Source organism: Mixophyes fleayi, chromosome 3, assembly GCF_038048845.1.
Source record: "Mixophyes fleayi isolate aMixFle1 chromosome 3, aMixFle1.hap1, whole genome shotgun sequence".
In the NCBI taxonomy this organism is placed as follows: Eukaryota; Metazoa; Chordata; class Amphibia; order Anura; family Limnodynastidae; genus Mixophyes; species Mixophyes fleayi.
This window is the reverse complement of record NC_134404.1, coordinates 194,195,883-194,214,680: the sequence shown is the minus strand read 5'-3', so window position 1 is coordinate 194,214,680 and position 18,798 is coordinate 194,195,883. Positions and strand designations below refer to the sequence as shown.

At 40.3% G+C, this 18,798-nt stretch overlaps 1 protein-coding gene across 2 annotated transcripts in view; it reads left to right on the top strand.

Annotated features, from left to right (window-relative positions):
• Positions 1 to 396: 396 nt before the first annotated feature.
• The window catches only part of TRAPPC3L (trafficking protein particle complex subunit 3L), a 135,939-nt gene continuing 117,537 nt past the window's right edge, over positions 397 to 18,798 (top strand). For both annotated transcript variants that reach the window (XM_075200643.1, XM_075200644.1), the window contains exon 1: positions 397 to 659. In XM_075200643.1, the coding sequence (XP_075056744.1) occupies positions 618 to 659 (42 nt within the window). In that variant the 5' untranslated portion in view covers positions 397 to 617. The remainder of the gene's footprint in view (positions 660 to 18,798) is intronic.

Below are 18,798 nucleotides of genomic sequence, written 5' to 3'. Positions count from 1 at the left end.
CAATCTTGAATCTCACTGTAGTTATGTTGTAATGCCGGACTTGTTGACAGTCAGTTTTTAAGCAAGTTATTGCAGGTTTCAATTACAGCATTTGGAATTTCACTGCTGCTGTAAGTGCTGTCAGGATTCTCATCATCCAAACTCCTACCCCACCTGAAAAAAAGACTTCTGGCACAATATTTTGGAGCTCATATAATAGTAATAATAATAATAATGATAATGATAATTATAATATAATTTTAATTTTATGTCATAATCTATAAAGCTCATTTCGGGTTTGCAACATTATATCATAAAATAACAACAGTAAACTGGATGCATAGAGGTAAATTAGCTATCTATTTTATCCATTTGCCTAAATGGAAGAACCACATTATTTAATCTGAGTCAGGTTATTGTGCTTTCAAACAGTGCTGCTGGCAATCAATTTGCTTTCCAATGCTAAATGCATGCACATTGTAGGAGGAGCAGCAAAATGTACTACATCAGAGACAAGAGACAAGACCAAAGAGAGGATCAATGGAATGAACTACAAAACAAGCTAAGGACACAGACAAACAGACAAACCGCTGAGACAAGATATCACCATTCATTTATCTGATTTCAGGATCATTGAGATGGCAAGGTCATCAAACCGAAAACAAGAAATCTTCAAAATAGTAAGAGCATTTACTGATAAGATTTTGTTACTGTATTTGTTACTTACCATGATAGAACAACGTTAAATGTTGTTGTATAATGGGAAGATTGAGAAATGCTTTTATTGCTAATGGTTAATATCCAGGACATGCTACAAATAAAGATGTCTGTTTTTAACGCTTACAGCATTCTGCTTTCATGATATAAGACACCTTTTTGTATTAATGGAAACTATTTATAACAGATTTATACTGTAGGTTTTTCTTTGAATATAATTTATGAAATGCAAAGTATACTTGATGACTTTTTGTTTGTTTGGTTTAGCATACAGTAGTCTGGTGTCCTTCTTAAATTAAATTAGTCTTTTAGCCTTCCAACGAAAAACTTTAAATGTTTTATTTCAGCAATATCCCTAACTAATAAAACTATGGTGGTCAGATGCAGTGAACATCACATGGTTTGGAGAATTCAGCAGGTACCAGAGGTATTTCAGACGTAGGAAACCCATTATTCTACTACTTGGGGGAGAATAGTTAAGTGCATAAATAAAACATTTGTATATCATTTTTTTATTAGTGGTATCTTTGTTACATAGAGAAAACATTAGTAAAACCTAAGCAAGTAAGTTACAAAAATAAAACTTAAAATATAAATTCATATTGTATTGATTTTTCAATAGAAACAATAATCTTTTTTTTTAATGTAATACAATCTGACATTGGAAACTAGTAAAACATTTCATCCACAGTAAATGATCAGTGCTACAGAGACAGTACCCAACATTAATTAAATAGTGCTAGTATACAGTATAACATTTACTTGAAGCAATACAGGACAAAAAGCCTGACGAAGGCCCCTGCATTACCTATGTGCGGGATGCGAAAGGGTGGCTTATTCTCCCAGGAGTCCAGGAGAACTCCTCAACATTCCAGGAAAGTAGGCAATTATACTTGCCTACTCTCCAGGATAATCCAGCCGAGTAGGCAAGTATAGCTGTAACTAAGGTACCTAGCCATAATTTAAAAGCTTAGCTAATACATTAAGCAACATTTTTAAAAACTAGCACAGAGAAAAACAGGGCACTAATCACACCAAGCATTTTTTGAGATCAGTGCATAAAATATGTGATTTGCTTATAAACGACTCTACTGTACTTTGTTTGTAATGTAACTATGATGTTTGCACTGGGATTTTTTCATCAGGTTCTTTATTTTCACTCATTTTTCAGAAAATTGTCTATTCATTTTTCACTTGTATTTTGTTGGTTGCAAGGTCACATTAAAGATAAATAAGGCCAGATATGATTTATTTTGATATCAGGCTTTACATCACAAACACCTGTAAAGTCAGTAATGGTGTATAGACTTTTTATATCCACTGTATGTGCTTAAAAAATACATGAAAGCTAACTCATGCAGTTGTGATGCATTTTTAACTAATTTTTCTTTCACTTTTTAGAACTCAATGGTGACTCTTATATGTGATATTTTAATGCACTTTTCATTTGTATGTTAACGTGTGAAAATCACAAAAAAGCAGAGCAAGAATGCGTCTGAAATGCACTAAGTGATTTTCTTAAGAGATGTGCAATACACATATTTATACAGTGGTCAACTTGGAAATTTAGAAGTGCTAGTATGGAAATTTCACTTTGAAATGAATGGGTGGGAGCTTAGGGGTATGATAGAGTGAAATTATTTTAGATGCATTTTAACACTATATAGTATAATATGAAACATATTAAACTATGCAATAATGTTCACCCTGTCCGCCCCCCCCCCACCTCTCCTGTGTCCAATTACCTTTCCTCTGTGTCCCTCCACCTCTGCCTCTTGTCTCCTTTGTGTATTTACATTTTCCCTCATATCTCCATAATATTATAATAAAACTTTCCAAAATATATCTCTTATATCTTCCATGTTACCCTTTATCTTTCTCTGATCTGTTTCCTTTCTCTGTTCCTATGTGCCCCTATCTTCATTGCAGGTATCCCCCTCTCTCCTTCCCTATGCCTCACATACTGCTTATCTTGCCTCTCCCTTACTCATTTATACTTTCTATATATCCTCATTCCTGCTCCTATTATTCCCTCTCACTGAATTCACACTTTTGCCACTTCATCATCACATTGTACTCTCCTTCGTCACACTGAACCCTCCTTCATCACACTGTACCCTCTCCTTCAGCACAGTGGCTTAGCGCTGCAGAAATAGTGACGCTATGTAAATAGCTGATGATGATAATGATCACACTTTGCCCCCTCCTCCATCACACCCCTTCCTTCATCACACTTTTGCCCCTTCATCACTGTGCCACCTCCTTCATCACACTTTGCCCCCTCCTTCATCACACTGTGCCCCCTCCTTCATCAATCACACTACTTCCCTCCTTAATCACACTTTTGCCCATTCATCACATTGTGCCCCCTACATCACACTATAATATAACCACCTCTGTTCTTTACTTATCTTTCTATGACCTTTTTTTCTTCTGTTTTCTTCTCTTTCTCTTCTTCTTTTTTTCTGGCTCCTCTCTGCACTGCTTCTCACTGACAGTGTTAGGACGTGATGACGTCACGCCCGACCGTCAACGAGGAGGAGCAGCGAGGTGGGCGCTGCCACCGGCACCAAGTTTATATTTACTGGGCCGGTGGACAAGCGGGAAATGAAGGCAGAGCGGGGTGTCTCTCAGGCATGTCACCCCCAGCCTTGCTACCACATGTTCCGCTGGCCCTTGCTTGTGTTTAAGGCAGTGGGGTGAAGAAGTGTCACTTCGAGCACTGTATAAATTACTGCAAGGGCTTGCATTGATAAAACAATCAAGCAATCAATAGGATATTTGTAATAGATGCAGACCTCCAACATTTTTTGTGTTCTCTGCCGTATCTGACAAGCTATTTAGTACTGTATGACATTACTTCTTAGTTAGCATTTGGTCTGTAGAGTATACATATATGTGTCAATTTTCTTACTTGGACAGAATTGATCTACTTAATATATGCAAATGTGCATTTATTATTATTGTGTTTTCTGACTGGAATGTAAAGTATATCTGTAATTGTAGCTCCTTGCCACCCCTGTGTCCTCCTCTAAAATGATTGTATGTAGGAGGACAAGCCAGGAAACCGTATAAAATAGCAGTTTTTTCAGTCTACAGTTGATCTGCATTATTTATAAGGTGGCTTACCTCAAGTACATTTATTTATAGTTCCTATAGTTCACAGGTCTCCATCATTGTGTATATAGGTTCATCAATGTACCTTGCTTAACTGTAATCACTGTCATTTAGTGTCTACTATTTTATAACAGCATAATGGAAATATATGAAGAATGGCTAAATATTATCTTCTAATAATTTTTAAATACTAATGTTTGACAGATGTTTCTAGTATGTATTGTTAATCTAATTTTTCGGTATGATACTGGAGTAGAGGACAGAGTAGCTGAAGAGAAATCAACTCTAGAGATGGTGACCACATCCCATACATTTCAGTGTAAGTGATCTGTATAATTGTGTTGCCATCATGACATATCATTAGGTTTTGTACAGCTTTGCTTGCTTGTTTGTTGAAGTGTACAGACACTTTCCCAGTGATAGCACAGATGAACAAATTGTATTGTAAAGAAATGACCTGTATATGTATATATATATATATATATATATATATATATATAATGTCTAGTGGCGTGTGTTAGTCTGTCTGTGTGTGGAAAAAATAAAACCAAGCTGCAGCGCCACCTGCTGGGCGGAGTTATACACTGACCTACTAAATTCTTAGTGTGTGTGGGGAAAAAAATCAGAAAGGGCTGAAATTTGGTATACTAAGATGTTTTTAATTTGTTCATTTAATTTGTTAATTGTTAAAAGTGTTTATAAAGATTTTAAAAAAAATATATATATATTTCTTGAAGGAGAAGTGACAGTTGGGAGTGGTTGGTGGTTGCCGGGGGTGACAGTGGGGAGTGGTTGGTGGTTGAGGCCTGCGCTATGGCCCAAATGCATGACAAGAACCTTTTTAACACCTTAAGTAGCTTGATTTAACTAGAATGCATGAGTATCATGCACGGGTTAACTTGTGTGTGTATATATATATATATATATATATATATATATATATATATATATATATTTATACCTCTAAAAACTATAATACCTATGAAGGTTTCAATATTAAAAATATTTAATAATTTTGCGGAAATGCTGCAAACCAAAGAGACTTGGTAAATAAAATTCCTAAAATTAACAAAATTCTAGTTGCACTTGACTCTTTATTGCTGAGATATGGTAAAAAATTACTCAAATATATTGCAATGTATATATAAGAATACACAATTTTTTGAAAATACAAAAAATATTTAAAAAATGTCAATTGCACTGATCAACTGTTTCAGTTCAATATTAAAATAATTATGAGACAGATTAATTAGGGAGAATAATTGGTGATGATTTTAGGTCTTATTTTTCCATTCCCTTCTCTCATTACCTAGCCCAGCTAATGCACATTCATCTCTTCATCATCCACCTACTCAATTTACACTATCTCCTATTCACTATCACCAAACGTCTCTTCAAGCTCCTCTTCTTTCTTCATAATCCTATTTCTCCCTCCCCTATTATGATTTCCCCTTAACTTCTTCCCTACTCACAAGTCTGCACACATGAACTGTTTTGTGTCCTGCACCCAATACACTCACCAGCCTACATAAACAGAAATTAGCCTAACACTGGACCCCATACAATCCCCATTCTCTGATTATGTTCCTCGCTCCATCCCAAATGTTTCCATCCACCCCATACTTGCAATCCTGACAACCTTATCCACATATCTCCACTACCCTTTCTTCCCTTCTCCTGTGCACTATGGAACGCCAGATCCGTTTGTGACAAATTTGCATCCATTCATGATCTATACATATCTAAGTGCGTCAAAATCCTTGCCATTACTGAAACTTGGCTCACCTCTTCTGACACTACATCCCCTGCAGCTCTCTCCTATGGGGGAGTCTCCCTCAGCCATACCCCCAGACAGACAAGGTGGTGGAGTAGGCATTCTACTCTCTCCAAGTTGCACCTTTTAAATCATACCCTCTGAACCATCACTCTCATCTATTCATTTGAAGTCCACACTATCCCTCTTTTTTATCCTCTCCACCTTCGTATTGCTATCATTTATCGCCTCCCAGGCCCAGTTTCACCAGTTTCTTTACAACTTTATGACCTGGCTCAATTATTTCCTATCCTTTGACCTGCCTACTCTCATACTAGTCACTTTCAACGTTTTCATTGATAATTCCACTGTCTCTTCAACCACTAAACTTCTTTCACTTACTTCCTCCATTAGTCTCCCCCAGTGGACCTCAACTTCCACCCACTGTGATGGCTGCTCCCTTTAACCTTTTCTCTTGCTCCCGCTTCATCTCTAGTTTCAAAAACTTGGCATTCCCACTCTCCCACCACAACCTTCTTTCCTTAAGCCTCCCCTTACCTCATTCCCTCCTCTCTGTACCTAAGTACTCTTAACCCAATCCATTTCTCATCTTCACTAAACAACAATTTTCACCTATGTCTGCATCATCCTGACCTAAGCCTCCTCTTTCTACAAAATACACTCACTTCAGCCCTATACAATGCAGCTCCAGCTACCACATACAGTCTCTGATGATCCAAACCCCAACCCTGGCACACCAAACTGCCTGCAAAAGTGCTCCCGCACTGCAGAGCGCCACTGGAGGAATCCTCCTTCTTATCCCGACTTCCTCCACTATAAATTCATCCGTTCATCCTCCAGCACTGCCCTTTCAATTGCTCAACAAACATTCTTCAAATCTCTAATATCCACCCAGTCTTCTAACCCACATCGCCTCTTTGCCACCTTCAACTCACTTCTCTGCCCACCTGCACCTCCTCCCCCTTCCTCCCTCACAGCCATGATTTTGCCATCTACTTCAAAGACAAAATCTACAACATTTGTCAAGATGCCAAATTCCACACACTTCACCCACTCTACCCACCTTCACCTACACTCCCCAATCCACCCTTAATTCATTATCTCCAGTAACTCAAGACAAAAACTTTACACTCATCTCATCATCTCACCCTACAACCTGTCTCCTCGACTCTATTCCCACCCAACTTCTCTGCTACTCCTCTTTCATTGCATGCACACCTCTAGCTCACCTCTTCAACATGTCTCTTTTCACTTGCACATTTCCACCTTCCATTAAACATGTGCTCATCTCACCAATTCTAAAGAAACCATCTCTTGATCAAGCCTCTCTCACCAACTATTGCCCTTTGCCTCCAAAACACTTGATCGATTAGTGTACAAACGCCTGTCTCACTTTCTCTTCACTCCATTCTCGACTCTCTGCAATCAGGCTTCCGTCCCCAATATTAGACTGAAACTGCTTTCACAACAGTGATCGATGATCTACTTAGTGCAAAGTCTAAGGGTCATTTCTCCATACTCATTCTCTTGGACCTCTCGGCTGCTTTTGACACTGTTGATCACCATTTTATCCAACAAATTCTTCACATCATTGGCCTTCATGACACAGTTCTTTCATGGTTTGCTTCCTACCTATCGAACCACTTATTTAGCATTTCTACCTTTGGCATATCCTCTCTTCCTCCTCCTTGACCTGCAAGGAGGAAGACAGAGGGAGCGAGCCAGACATTCGACCTGGTACAGTGACAGTTTTCTACTAAAGGTTTGTTTTGGTTCATGTGTTCCCAGTATTTAAAAGGCTCTTCATTAAATCTGAGAGTCCCTTGGATTACTGAATTAGTTATTCTTATTGATTAAGTAACACGTGTGCACAAAGCAAACACTTTAGAATATATGAGTTAAAATCAACTTTTTATCATTAAACAAACAATAAACCACACATCTATGTAAATTAGTTCATTACAATTTATTATTTAAAAATATCTGGTTATACTTGTATATTTGTATTACATTAACTTGGTATTAAGCCAAATTAAAGAATATATGTATATATGACACTTTACATATACTGTATTTTACTATAGATGGTTGTTTCATCAAATAATCATCCATAATGATTCTGCATAGTAATATAAAATTTATAATTGCTTAGCTAAGATTAAAAAAAGAAAATGTAGGGATCAAACTCCATTTTTATACACAATCAGCTGGAACAATGGGAGAGACTAAAGGATAATCACAAAAGCAGCAAATAGTGGAAGATTCACCATATTCTGGAATGGTGAGACTACTTGAGGAACAGAACTATTCCAAATACTGTGCACACTCCTAATTTAAGAACTATGTTTCTTTGACCTTAAATATCTGCAACAATATATTTTATTGACAGTTATGAACACTTATTCCCCTTAATTAATCTGTTTCAGAATTATTTTAATATTAATCTGAAAAGGTTGATCAGTGTCTATACAGTGCAATTGACATTTTTATATAATAAGGTTGAAATTACTGAATGTCCAGAAAAGAAGTCAAATATGGGCAGCATGGCGGCTAAGTGGTTAGCACTTCTGCCTTACAGCACTAGGGTCATGAGTTGAATTCCCAACCATGGCCTTATCTGTGAGGAGTTTGTATGTTCTCCCTGTGTTTGTGTGGGTTTTCTCCGGGTGCTCCGGTTTCCTCCCACACTCCAAAAAAAACATACTGGTAGGTTAATTGGCTGCTAACAAAATTGACCCTAGTGTGTATGTGTGTATGTGTGTGTGTTAGGCAATTTAGACTGTAAGCCACAATGTGGCAGGGACTGATGTGAGTGAGTTCTCTGTACAGCGCTGCGGAATTAGTAAATAATTAGTATAAATTAATGGTGATGATGATGATAAAAGATAAATACTAACAGCAAGTAAAACATCCATCTTACAAAATGAGAGTATACAGGGGCGGGCTGGCCCAGGGGGCAGGGGGCACACGTCCCCCGGGCCGGACATAAAAACATTGTTTCGGGCCGCCAGGTGGCTGGCCCCTCCCCCAGGACCAGCCACCTTCAATAGGCCGCGGATCCTAACGATCCGTCCGCCTCCTCCCTCCCACTTTCTATGTTCGCGCGATGCACCTCGCGCGGGTGCCGTCCCATGACTGAAGAAACTGACAGCGCCAGGTAAGTGCTGGGGGGGAAGGGTATTATATTTATATTGTGTATGTCAGTGTGCTAAATTAATGTCTGTGTGAGAGAGGGGCGGCAGTATATGTATGTATTGTGTGTTTGGGGCGGCAGTATATGTATGTAATGTGTGTTTGTGGGGGCCAGTATATGTATGTATTGTGTGTTTGTGGTGGCGGCAGTATATGAATGTATTGTGTGTGTTTGTGGTAGCGGCAGTATATGAATGTATTGTGTGTGTTTGTGGGGGCGGCAGTATATGAATGTATTGTGTGTGTTTGTGGGGGCAGTATATGAATGTATTGTGTGTGTTTGTGGGGGCGGCAGTATATGAATGTATTGTGTGTGTTTGTGGGGGCCAGTATATGAATGTATTGTGTGTGTTTGTGGCGGCAGTATATGAATGTATTGTGTGTGTTTGTGGCGGCAGTATATGAATGTATTGTGTGTGTTTGTGGGGGCGGCAGTATATGAATGTATTGTGTGTGTTTGTGGGGGCCAGTATATGAATGTATTGTGTGTGTTTGTGGGGGCCAGTATATGAATGTATTGTGTGTGTTTGTGGGGGCAGTATATGTATGTATTGTGTGTTTGTGGGGCCAGTATATGTATGTATTGTGTGTTTGTGGGGGCCAGTATATGTATGTATTGTGTGTTTGTGGGGGTCAGTATATGTATGTATTGTGTGTTTGTGGGGGCCAGTATATGTATGTATTGTGTGTTTGTGGGGGCCAGTATATGCATGTATTGTGTGTTTGTGGGGGCCAGTATATGTATGTATTGTGTGTTTGTGGTGGCGGCAGTATATGAATGTATTGTGTGTGTTTGTGGGGGCAGCAGTATATGAATGTATTGTGTGTGTTTGTGGGGGCGGCAGTATATGAATGTATTGTGTGTGTTTGTGGGGGCGGCAGTATATGAATGTATTTGTGGAGGCGGCAGTATATGAATGTATTGTGTGTGTTTGTGGGGGCCAGTATATTTATGTATTGTGTGTGTTTGTGGGGGCCAGTATATGAATGTATTGTGTGTGTTTGTGTGGGCCAGTATATGAATGTATTGTGTGTGTTTGTGGGGCCAGTATATGAATGTATTGTGTGTTTGTGGTAGCAGTATATGAATGTATTGTGTGTTTGTGGCGGCAGTATATGTATGTATTGTGTGTTTGTGGGGGCGGCAGTATATGTATGTATTGTGTGTTTGTGGGGGCGGCAGTATATGTATGTATTGTGTGTTTGTGGCGGCAGTATATGTATGCATTGTGTGTGTTTGTGGGGGCGGCAGTATATGAATGTATTGTGTGTGTTTGTGGGGGCAGTATATGTATGTATTGTGTGTGTGTGTGTGTGTGTGTGTGTGTGTGTAGGGGGCCAGTTTATGAATGTATGGGAGGGGCCAGTATATGAATGTATTTGTGTGAGTGTGGGGGCCGGTATATGAATGTATTTGTGTGTGTGTAGGCGGGGGGGCAGTATGTAAATGTATTGTGTGTGGGAATGACCAGTCTAGGAATGTAGTGTGTGTAACACCCCCCTAGTGGTGTTTTAGTTAAACCTTTACCTCAGTGAATAGAGGAGGGGTCACCTAGAGGGTAAGATAGAAGTTTCTGAAAAGTTACATAAACTGGTTACCATGGTGATAACCCAGCCCAGCCTGTGAGACTAAGTGAGAGGAAGGAGGGGCTGTCATTAAGGGGGGATAGGAACTGAGAAGGGAGACAGGAGAGGAGAGATGGTAGCTGGGGACCTAGGAGAGAGTGGGGTGGAAGCTCCCAGGCTCCCCCAGCATTCCCTGGAAGTCTGAGCATGGTGACTGAGCCAGGGCAAGGAATGTGTGCCCTGGATGAGGGGGAGAACTCCATGCCACTATAGAGAACCCAAGAGAGAGGGGGACACTTCGCATGGAAGAGGCCCTGGAGTGAGGGCTGCTACAAGAGGCCTGGTAGCTGTAGTGTCAGATCCTGAGGCTGAGAGTACACAGAGTGATGTATCAGAGCACAGGAGACATCATCCCCGCAGAGGAGGGGTGAGCTGCAGTTGAGAGGTACACAGAGTGTGTCAGAGCTGCATGGAGGAGAGGCTGCCTGCCTATTAGCATCCATGCATGTGCCCCTGCAGAAAGGGTATCTGCAGTGAGTATGGAGTGCAAGAGAGACCAATGATTTATGTTACATAACATCTGGATAACATTAAGAACTGTGCAGGAGGAGTGATAAGATATTTGCAACCATATTCGTATTGCTCATTAAGAACTGTGCTGGAGAGAGTAAGGAGATGTATATATTCTGCAACCATTATGATTATCGTGCTGGAGGAAGAGTGTAAATAAAAGTTCAGTTTGTTATAGAGATGGTCTGGCGCCCAAATTATTGTGACTTTTACACTGCATTACAAAGTGACATTACCTGTGTCCCACTAACTACAAAGAAACACCTGCATGTGCAGGGACCCCCTGATCATTTACACCCATGCCCATCAGCTAGCCAGGGCTTGAGAAGGAGGTGCACTGTGTACCCTTTGCACCCCACACTACACACAGTGACAGGGGGTTACATAATGGCGCCCAACGTGGGGCTCGAGCACAACAGATGGAGAAAGTGCTTGCAGGACACAGGAACTGAGAGCAGTGTGCCCAGCCGGAGAAACACCCTTGGGACACCATGTCTGACCGTCTCTAGGTGCCCAACAGAGACCAAGGGTAATGAGGAGGTAAAGCAAGTTGTTTGCTGAGTAGTTCTGTCCAGGACAGTATATGGAGCAGCAGTGTGCTTGTTGCTGAGACTTGTAGTGCCACTTATCCCAGCTGAGTGGGAAGCAAAAGAAGAAAAGGTTCAACATGTGAGGTGCAATTACAATGCAGTCTGTATATTGCCTTTCCTGAGGATTTGGGGAAGCAAAGAGAGGCAGGCTGTGCAAGTGACGTCTGTATATTGCCCTTCCGGAGGATTAGGGGGAGCAAAGAAAGGCAGATCGTCCACGTTGGAGAGAAAGGGGGGGAAGAAAACCCCGCTGGTCAAATGCCACCCCTGCATATATTGCTGAGATGTATTTGTTGGGAGGGGCCCACGAGAGCCACCTGTCTCTTTTTGACCCAGGAGGGGGGAGACATGGGCAGGCATGGGCAGGTGCTACATTGCTTTGGCATAAAGCCATATTTAAATGTACATTGAAAGAAAACAGGACACCTGTGACTCACATGTTTACATCCATTGGGGGTGTTGTGGGGTATGCAATGTGAAATGTGTTTTATATTGATACTGCCATTGTATTGCTATGTATGTATTCACTTTACACTGTGATTTTTCATGCAATAGTGATGTAGAAAAGTTTACATGTGTGTGGTCATATGTGAGTTAGGTGTGAGTGAGATTAGCTAGGCAGCCCCATTAGGTGTAGTTTGGGGTGCCCAGCTAATCGGGGGAGAATGTAACACCCCCCTAGTGGTGTTTTAGTTAAACCTTTACCTCAGTGAATAGAGGAGGGGTCACCTAGAGGGTAAGATAGAAGTTTCTGAAAAGTTACATAAACTGGTTACCATGGTGATAACCCAGCCCAGCCTGTGAGACTAAGTGAGAGGAAGGAGGGGCTGTCATTAAGGGGGGATAGGAACTGAGAAGGGAGACAGGAGAGGAGAGTTGTAGCTGGGGACCTGGGGTGGAAGCTCCCAGGCTCCCCCAGCATTCCCTGGAAGTCTGAGCATGGTGACTGAGCCAGGGCAAGGAATGTGTGCACTGGATGAGGGGGAGAACTCCATGCCACTATAGAGAACCCAAGAGAGAGGGGGACACTTTGCATGGAAGAGGCCCTGGAGTGAGGGCTGCTACAAGAGGCCTGGTAGCTGTAGTGTCAGATCCTGAGGCTGAGAGTACACAGAGTGACGTGTCAGAGCACAGGAGACATCATCCCCGCAGAGGAGGGGTGAGCTGCAGTTGAGAGGTACACAGAGTGTGTCAGAGCTGCATGGAGGAGAGGCTGCCTGCCTATTAGCATCCATGCATGTGCCCCTGCAGAAAGGGTATCTGCAGTGAGTATGGAGTGTAAGAGAGACCAATGATTTATGTTACATAACATCTGGATAACATTAAGAACTGTGCAGGAGGAGTGATAAGATATTTGCAACCATATTCGTATTGCTCATTAAGAACTGTGCTGGAGAGAGTAAGGAGATGTATATATTCTGCAACCATTATGATTATCGTGCTGGAGGAAGAGTGTAAATAAAAGTTCAGTTTGTTATAGAGATGGTCTGGCGCCCAAATTATTGTGACTTTTACACTGCATTACAAAGTGACATTACCTGTGTCCCACTAACTACAAAGAAACACCTGCATGTGCAGGGACCCCCTGATCATTTACACCCATGCCCATCAGCTAGCCAGGGCTTGAGAAGGAGGTGCACTGTGTACCCTTTGCACCCCACACTACACACAGTGACAGGGGGTTACATGTGTGTGAGGGAGGAGGTCTTAATATAATGTGGGAGGTAGGCTATCAATTTAATTGAGGAGTGCAGGTGGGGGCTAAGTATTGGGTGCTATTTTATTTGTGAGGTGATGGTGGGACAATTTAATTTAATAGTGGGTCCTATGAATTTAAGATGGAGTAATTGCACCTTTAAGTTAATGCTGGGGTGGTGAGCTATAAATTGATTGTGGGGCTGTTTGGGGAGAATGAGGTCTATTTATTAAATGTGATTATGAATTATTTAATGCCTGGGATTATTGTGGGAAATGGTTATATTTGTTAGATGTAAATGCTATTTAAAATAATGCTGAGCTGTTTGAAGGGAGGGAAATAGGTTTATATATTAAATGTGTTTGCTAGCTAATGTCAGGGTTGGTTGGAGGGAAAGACATCTATTTAGCAAATATGAATATTATTATTTTAAATTGTTGTGGCTGGAGGGAGGCCTAATTATAAAACGTGGGTGCTATTGATTTAACACTGGGACTTGTTGGAGTTTTCTATTAGTTTTAGTTCTAGTTTTATATTGGGCCTCCAATATTACAGGATCCACACAATTAGCAAATGAGTTAAAGTAACCAGCAGCCACAAGGGGTGACAGTGACAAGAACAGGTAGGAGAGAGCAGGACAGTCTGCCAACTGTCCTGAATCTGGTGAGACAGTTCCGAACTTGGGTCACTGTTTCCCTTAGGACAGTTGGGAGTTATGTCCTGCTTCACCGTGTACTGCTCGTGAAGGCAGAACTGTGTGCACCTAACAGTAGTGCACACAGTATTGCCTGTGTATTTGTCTAAAATGATAACCATGCTACATCATAGGGGGTTACCCAGTCTAAAGTGCCCAGCCCCCCAGAGCCTTAATCCAGCTCTGGGCCTGGGCATAAAATATATATATGGATAAGGCAACACTACAATAGCCTCTTTTTATGTAGAAAAATATATATTGCACCAAAAACCACCCTTTAAGGATGGGCCGCTGCTGTGTGCTTGCCCCGCGCGCTGAAATCTGCCAGCCCTCCCCTGAGAGTATACATCTCCTTTGGCTTCAGTCCAAAAGCTTAACACTCCATTCTTCACACTTGATATTTATGGGTTACAAGTTACACAACTAATTACATATTCATGATATCCCAATTGTAAAGCGCTACGGAATTTGCTGGCACTATATAAATAAATGTTGATGATGATGATGATGATATTCTAACATGTACATTCCAATTTCTAAGAAAACACAAGATATCATCTTCTATTCTCATAGTCCAGATGCATCAGTTACACCCTGGTGCTCGATCTTCATTGGTTTATTCCATTTCAAATTAAAAAAAATAACTCATCTTGCTTCATTTGCATATTAGCATACTGAAAGCTATTTTCATTGTGTCAGCCCTACAGATCAGATACTTAAAGCAGTCCTTCTGGTTGATATAGGATTACAGCTCAGCACAATAGTTAGAACATACAATCTTGATAACAAGTTACTAGTTAAGCTGTGAATGTCAGATTCTAGCATATGCAGTGTCATCCTTAATTCTAATACAGTTTGATACATATAGATTTCTATTGATTTCTAATACAAATGCCTTATTATATATTATGTCTAATTATATAGCTATGCAAAAACACACTTATTATATTGTTAGTTATTAGCTTCAGATATCAAATATCTTCCAACCATATAATTGCTTTAACATATATTTTTGTCTATTTTTTAAATTATGTTCTATATACCATTCCCGTGCAATCGTAAATGTTCATTTACACAGTATATATATATATATATATATATATATATATATATATATATATATATATATATATATATATCTCTATCATACAGTATCACTTCAGTTCTAAATGCATATCATGCCTGATTTATGCAAGGGTATTGCTTAAAATATTGAGGGATATAATTACTGGACAGCATTTCTCAATACAGGAATCAATGCCATTATGACAATTACTGGACATTGCATTATTTAGAGTTACATGTATACGGCTATATTTCCAGTATTTTTATGACACAGCCAAATACCTCTATATAGTCAGTTTAAATAAAAAACTAAGGCTGGGTACACATCACAGAATTTTCCAACCAATGTGTTATCTACAAAAATTGTATCTACGACTGAAGGTCTGATTGGGTGGTGGATTCATGCATGCACATTGTACATGTTTTAAACATTTTTTTGCACGGCTAACATCCAGCCAGTAATTTTTGTCAGGCATACCGTCGTCTCAAAAGATTGTGATTGAATACACACTGAAACAATATATGGGCTCCCTGCATTGATATACCTAAGAAAATTAAATAAAGGGCTGAATATCACCATGAAAACACTCCCACAAACTCTGATTCAGGAAAAGGAACTACGTGATCAGCATTCATTCTATAACACATCTTTGTGCATAGTGCGCGTTCGTTCGCAACGGGACATTTACGATTTATTTTAATATAATGACTTGAAAAGGAAGATGGACTAGCAAATGCAAGCAGTGTCCATCTGTAGTACTCTGGAGATGTATAACACAAAAAGATCTGATAGTATAGTATGTTAGTATTCAACACCTCTAATATGTACTCCAGTTAAATAATCCCGTGCATCTATGATGAACAGTACACATAACACCCGTGTCTTCAATCAAAAGTGAGCCGCTATAGGGTATGCGCTTACTGGAACGATGTAACATCCAAGCCCTTATAGGAAGTATAGATGTTCCACTCGGCCACGAATTACCTCGATGGCGTCACATGCGGATGACAGTATAAACACGTATTCAACAAAGAGGAAAGTTTCACCACGATCCCTCACCGCAGGAAATTCTGTGTGTTCATACGCGCTCTCAACGGTCCCAATATCAGAAGCACGATAAAACCAACACGTTTCGACCTGGATGCAGTCTTTATCAAGGTATATCACACAAACTCTGATTCAGGAAAAGGAACTACGTGATCAACATTCATTCTATAACACATCTTTGTGCATAGTGCGCGTTCGTTCGCAACTGGACATTTACGATTTATTTTAATATAATGTACACAGTTGAACAACCGCAAGCTCATGGTCCTTTGCTACTTGCTATGACAAGAACATTGTAAGCACAGACCCGAAGGGAAAGAAGAGGACTTGTTGGACCAAAGAGTGGTTCCAGAGGAGAGATTAATTTTCTCATATGCCCCTGCTACAGGAGATATGGGACAACAACCCTGATCACTTCAGGAATTTCCTGAGGATGAATGAACCCACATTCCAGGAGCTGCTCCAACTTTTCACCCCCCCTCATCCAGAAAGAAGACACCCATTTAAGGAGACCCATTCTGCAGAGCTACCCTGAGATATTTGGCCACAGGAAAGACACTTGCTGATCTCGAGTACAGCACAGCAATTTCACTTCAAGCTCTGGGTTTTATCATACCAGAGACCTGTTATGCTACAGTTCAAATTCTGCATGGACAGTATATGAAGGTTGGTAAAAGAAATACTCTGTATTTTTAAAAATAATATTTTTTTTATTCAAATAGAAACTAAACAGTTTACATAAACGGTTAAACCATATAAAAACTGTAATTTTAAAAAAAGGAAGGGGTCACAGCTGTTCATAATGGAGATGGTCACTGTTTTCCAATGGGGATGGACTCCCTGTATACTGTACATATTTGTGCTACCCATTGGTGTACGAGTCCTGTAGGCTGCCGGGGTAACAGATTGTCCTCCCATGACGCGATGTTGGAGTGATAGTGGCCGAAAGGTAAATGATTGGGCTGGCCTGAAACGTCCTTGCTCCTGTGTGTGGTGGGATTGTGTTAATACAGTGTCTGGTACAAATTTAACATTTTTAACAACGTTTCTCTATCAGTTTCCTTCAATAGTAGAGCAATGGCAAGTAATTGCTGAAGATTTTGAAAGTCTGTGGAATTTCCCAAACTGTGACGATGCTATTGATGGCAAACATGTTAGAATTATGCCACCCTCAAAAAGCGGATCCTATTACTACAAATATAAAGGATTCTTCATTATTATTCTGATGGCCATAGTGGATGCTAACTATGAATTCCTATTTGTGGAGTTTGTAAAAAAAATGGTGAATAAATCGAGTAAGGAGAACAGGCGCTCACGGGTCAGAATGCCAGAAAATCAGATGCTGCCTCAACCAAGAATTATATCAAGTCTGGTCCTCCCTTATGTCTTAGACAATATTTACATTTGGGGTATGGGTTGTGGCACTGCTCAAATGGCCCTGATATCTTATCACTATGGTGTAGGTATAGTGGTGTATAACAATGCTAATATGAGATACCTGGGAGTATGATACAGTAACTGTGTGCATTCACAATAGGATACTGAGACACTATTGCCAAACAAATTGTGTCTTACAGTTCTGTGGATGTAGTATCCTTTAGATGTGTTTTTAATTGCATTTCCTTCGTCCTCTCGATGCTTTGGGCTAAATTTACTAAGCTGCGGGTTTGAAAAAGTGGGGATGTTGCCTATAGCAACCAATCAGATTCTAGCTATCATTTTGTAGAAGATACTAAATAAATGAAAGCTAGAATCTGATTGGTTGCTATAGGCAAGATTCCCACTTTTTCAAACCCGCAGCTTAGTAAATCTAGCCCTTTATCTTTATCTGGTTCCCAGGTGGTCACAGAGATTTACATGAAACGCAATGGTAGAAAGATACATATAGTGAAGTACATCTCTTTAAAGATCTGTTCACAGTAAGTAATGGACTTATGCTCATATGTAGTTGATAGGCATGTAGGTCCTTTATCCAAGATAAACGCTTTCCTCCTTTATTGGTCGGATACTTCTTATCCTCTTACCGTGTGTAGCAAAAAGGATAAGTTAGCAGAAGGAGAGAATGGTGAAGTACGTATATAAACTTTATTCTTATACCGCAATAATTGCACTTACATCAAGATTAATAGAGTCTTGTTCTATAGGGTGTTAGTAAATGTTGCTCCCCCCAGGAGGGTACAAGTCTGCACCGTCCTCCTATCGTAACACTGCATTCCTTTCAGGTCAACCGAGTAAACGCTACTGCCCATGCACTGAAAGGAATGCAGTGTTATGGCAGAAGGACGGCGCAGACGTGTAACCTCCAGGGGAAGGGTTTATTTGGTGCACTTGCAAAAAATATAGACTTCAAATAAAGAGAAATAAAGGGAAAACCAATTACCATGTTCTATGGTCTTTGGGAGGCACACAGGGTGGATGCAGGTTAAAAATTATCTAAGGTGACATACACTATTAGGGCAAAAGTATTCGGACGCTTGACCATTACACCAACAGGGACTGTAATGACATTGTATTCAAATACATATACTTTAATATGGAGTTGATCTCCCTCTTGCAGCGATAACAGCTTCCACTCTTCTTGGAAGGCTTTCCACAAGATGTTGGAGCATTATTGTGGGAAATTGTGCCCATTCATTCTTTAGAGCATTTATGAGGTCAGGCACTGATGTTGGATGAGAAGGCCTGGCTCGCAATCTCCGTTCCAGTTAATCTCAAAGGTGTTCGATGGGGTTGAGGTCAGGGCTCTGTGTGGGTCAGTCAAGTTCTTCCACACCGAACTCATCAAGCCTT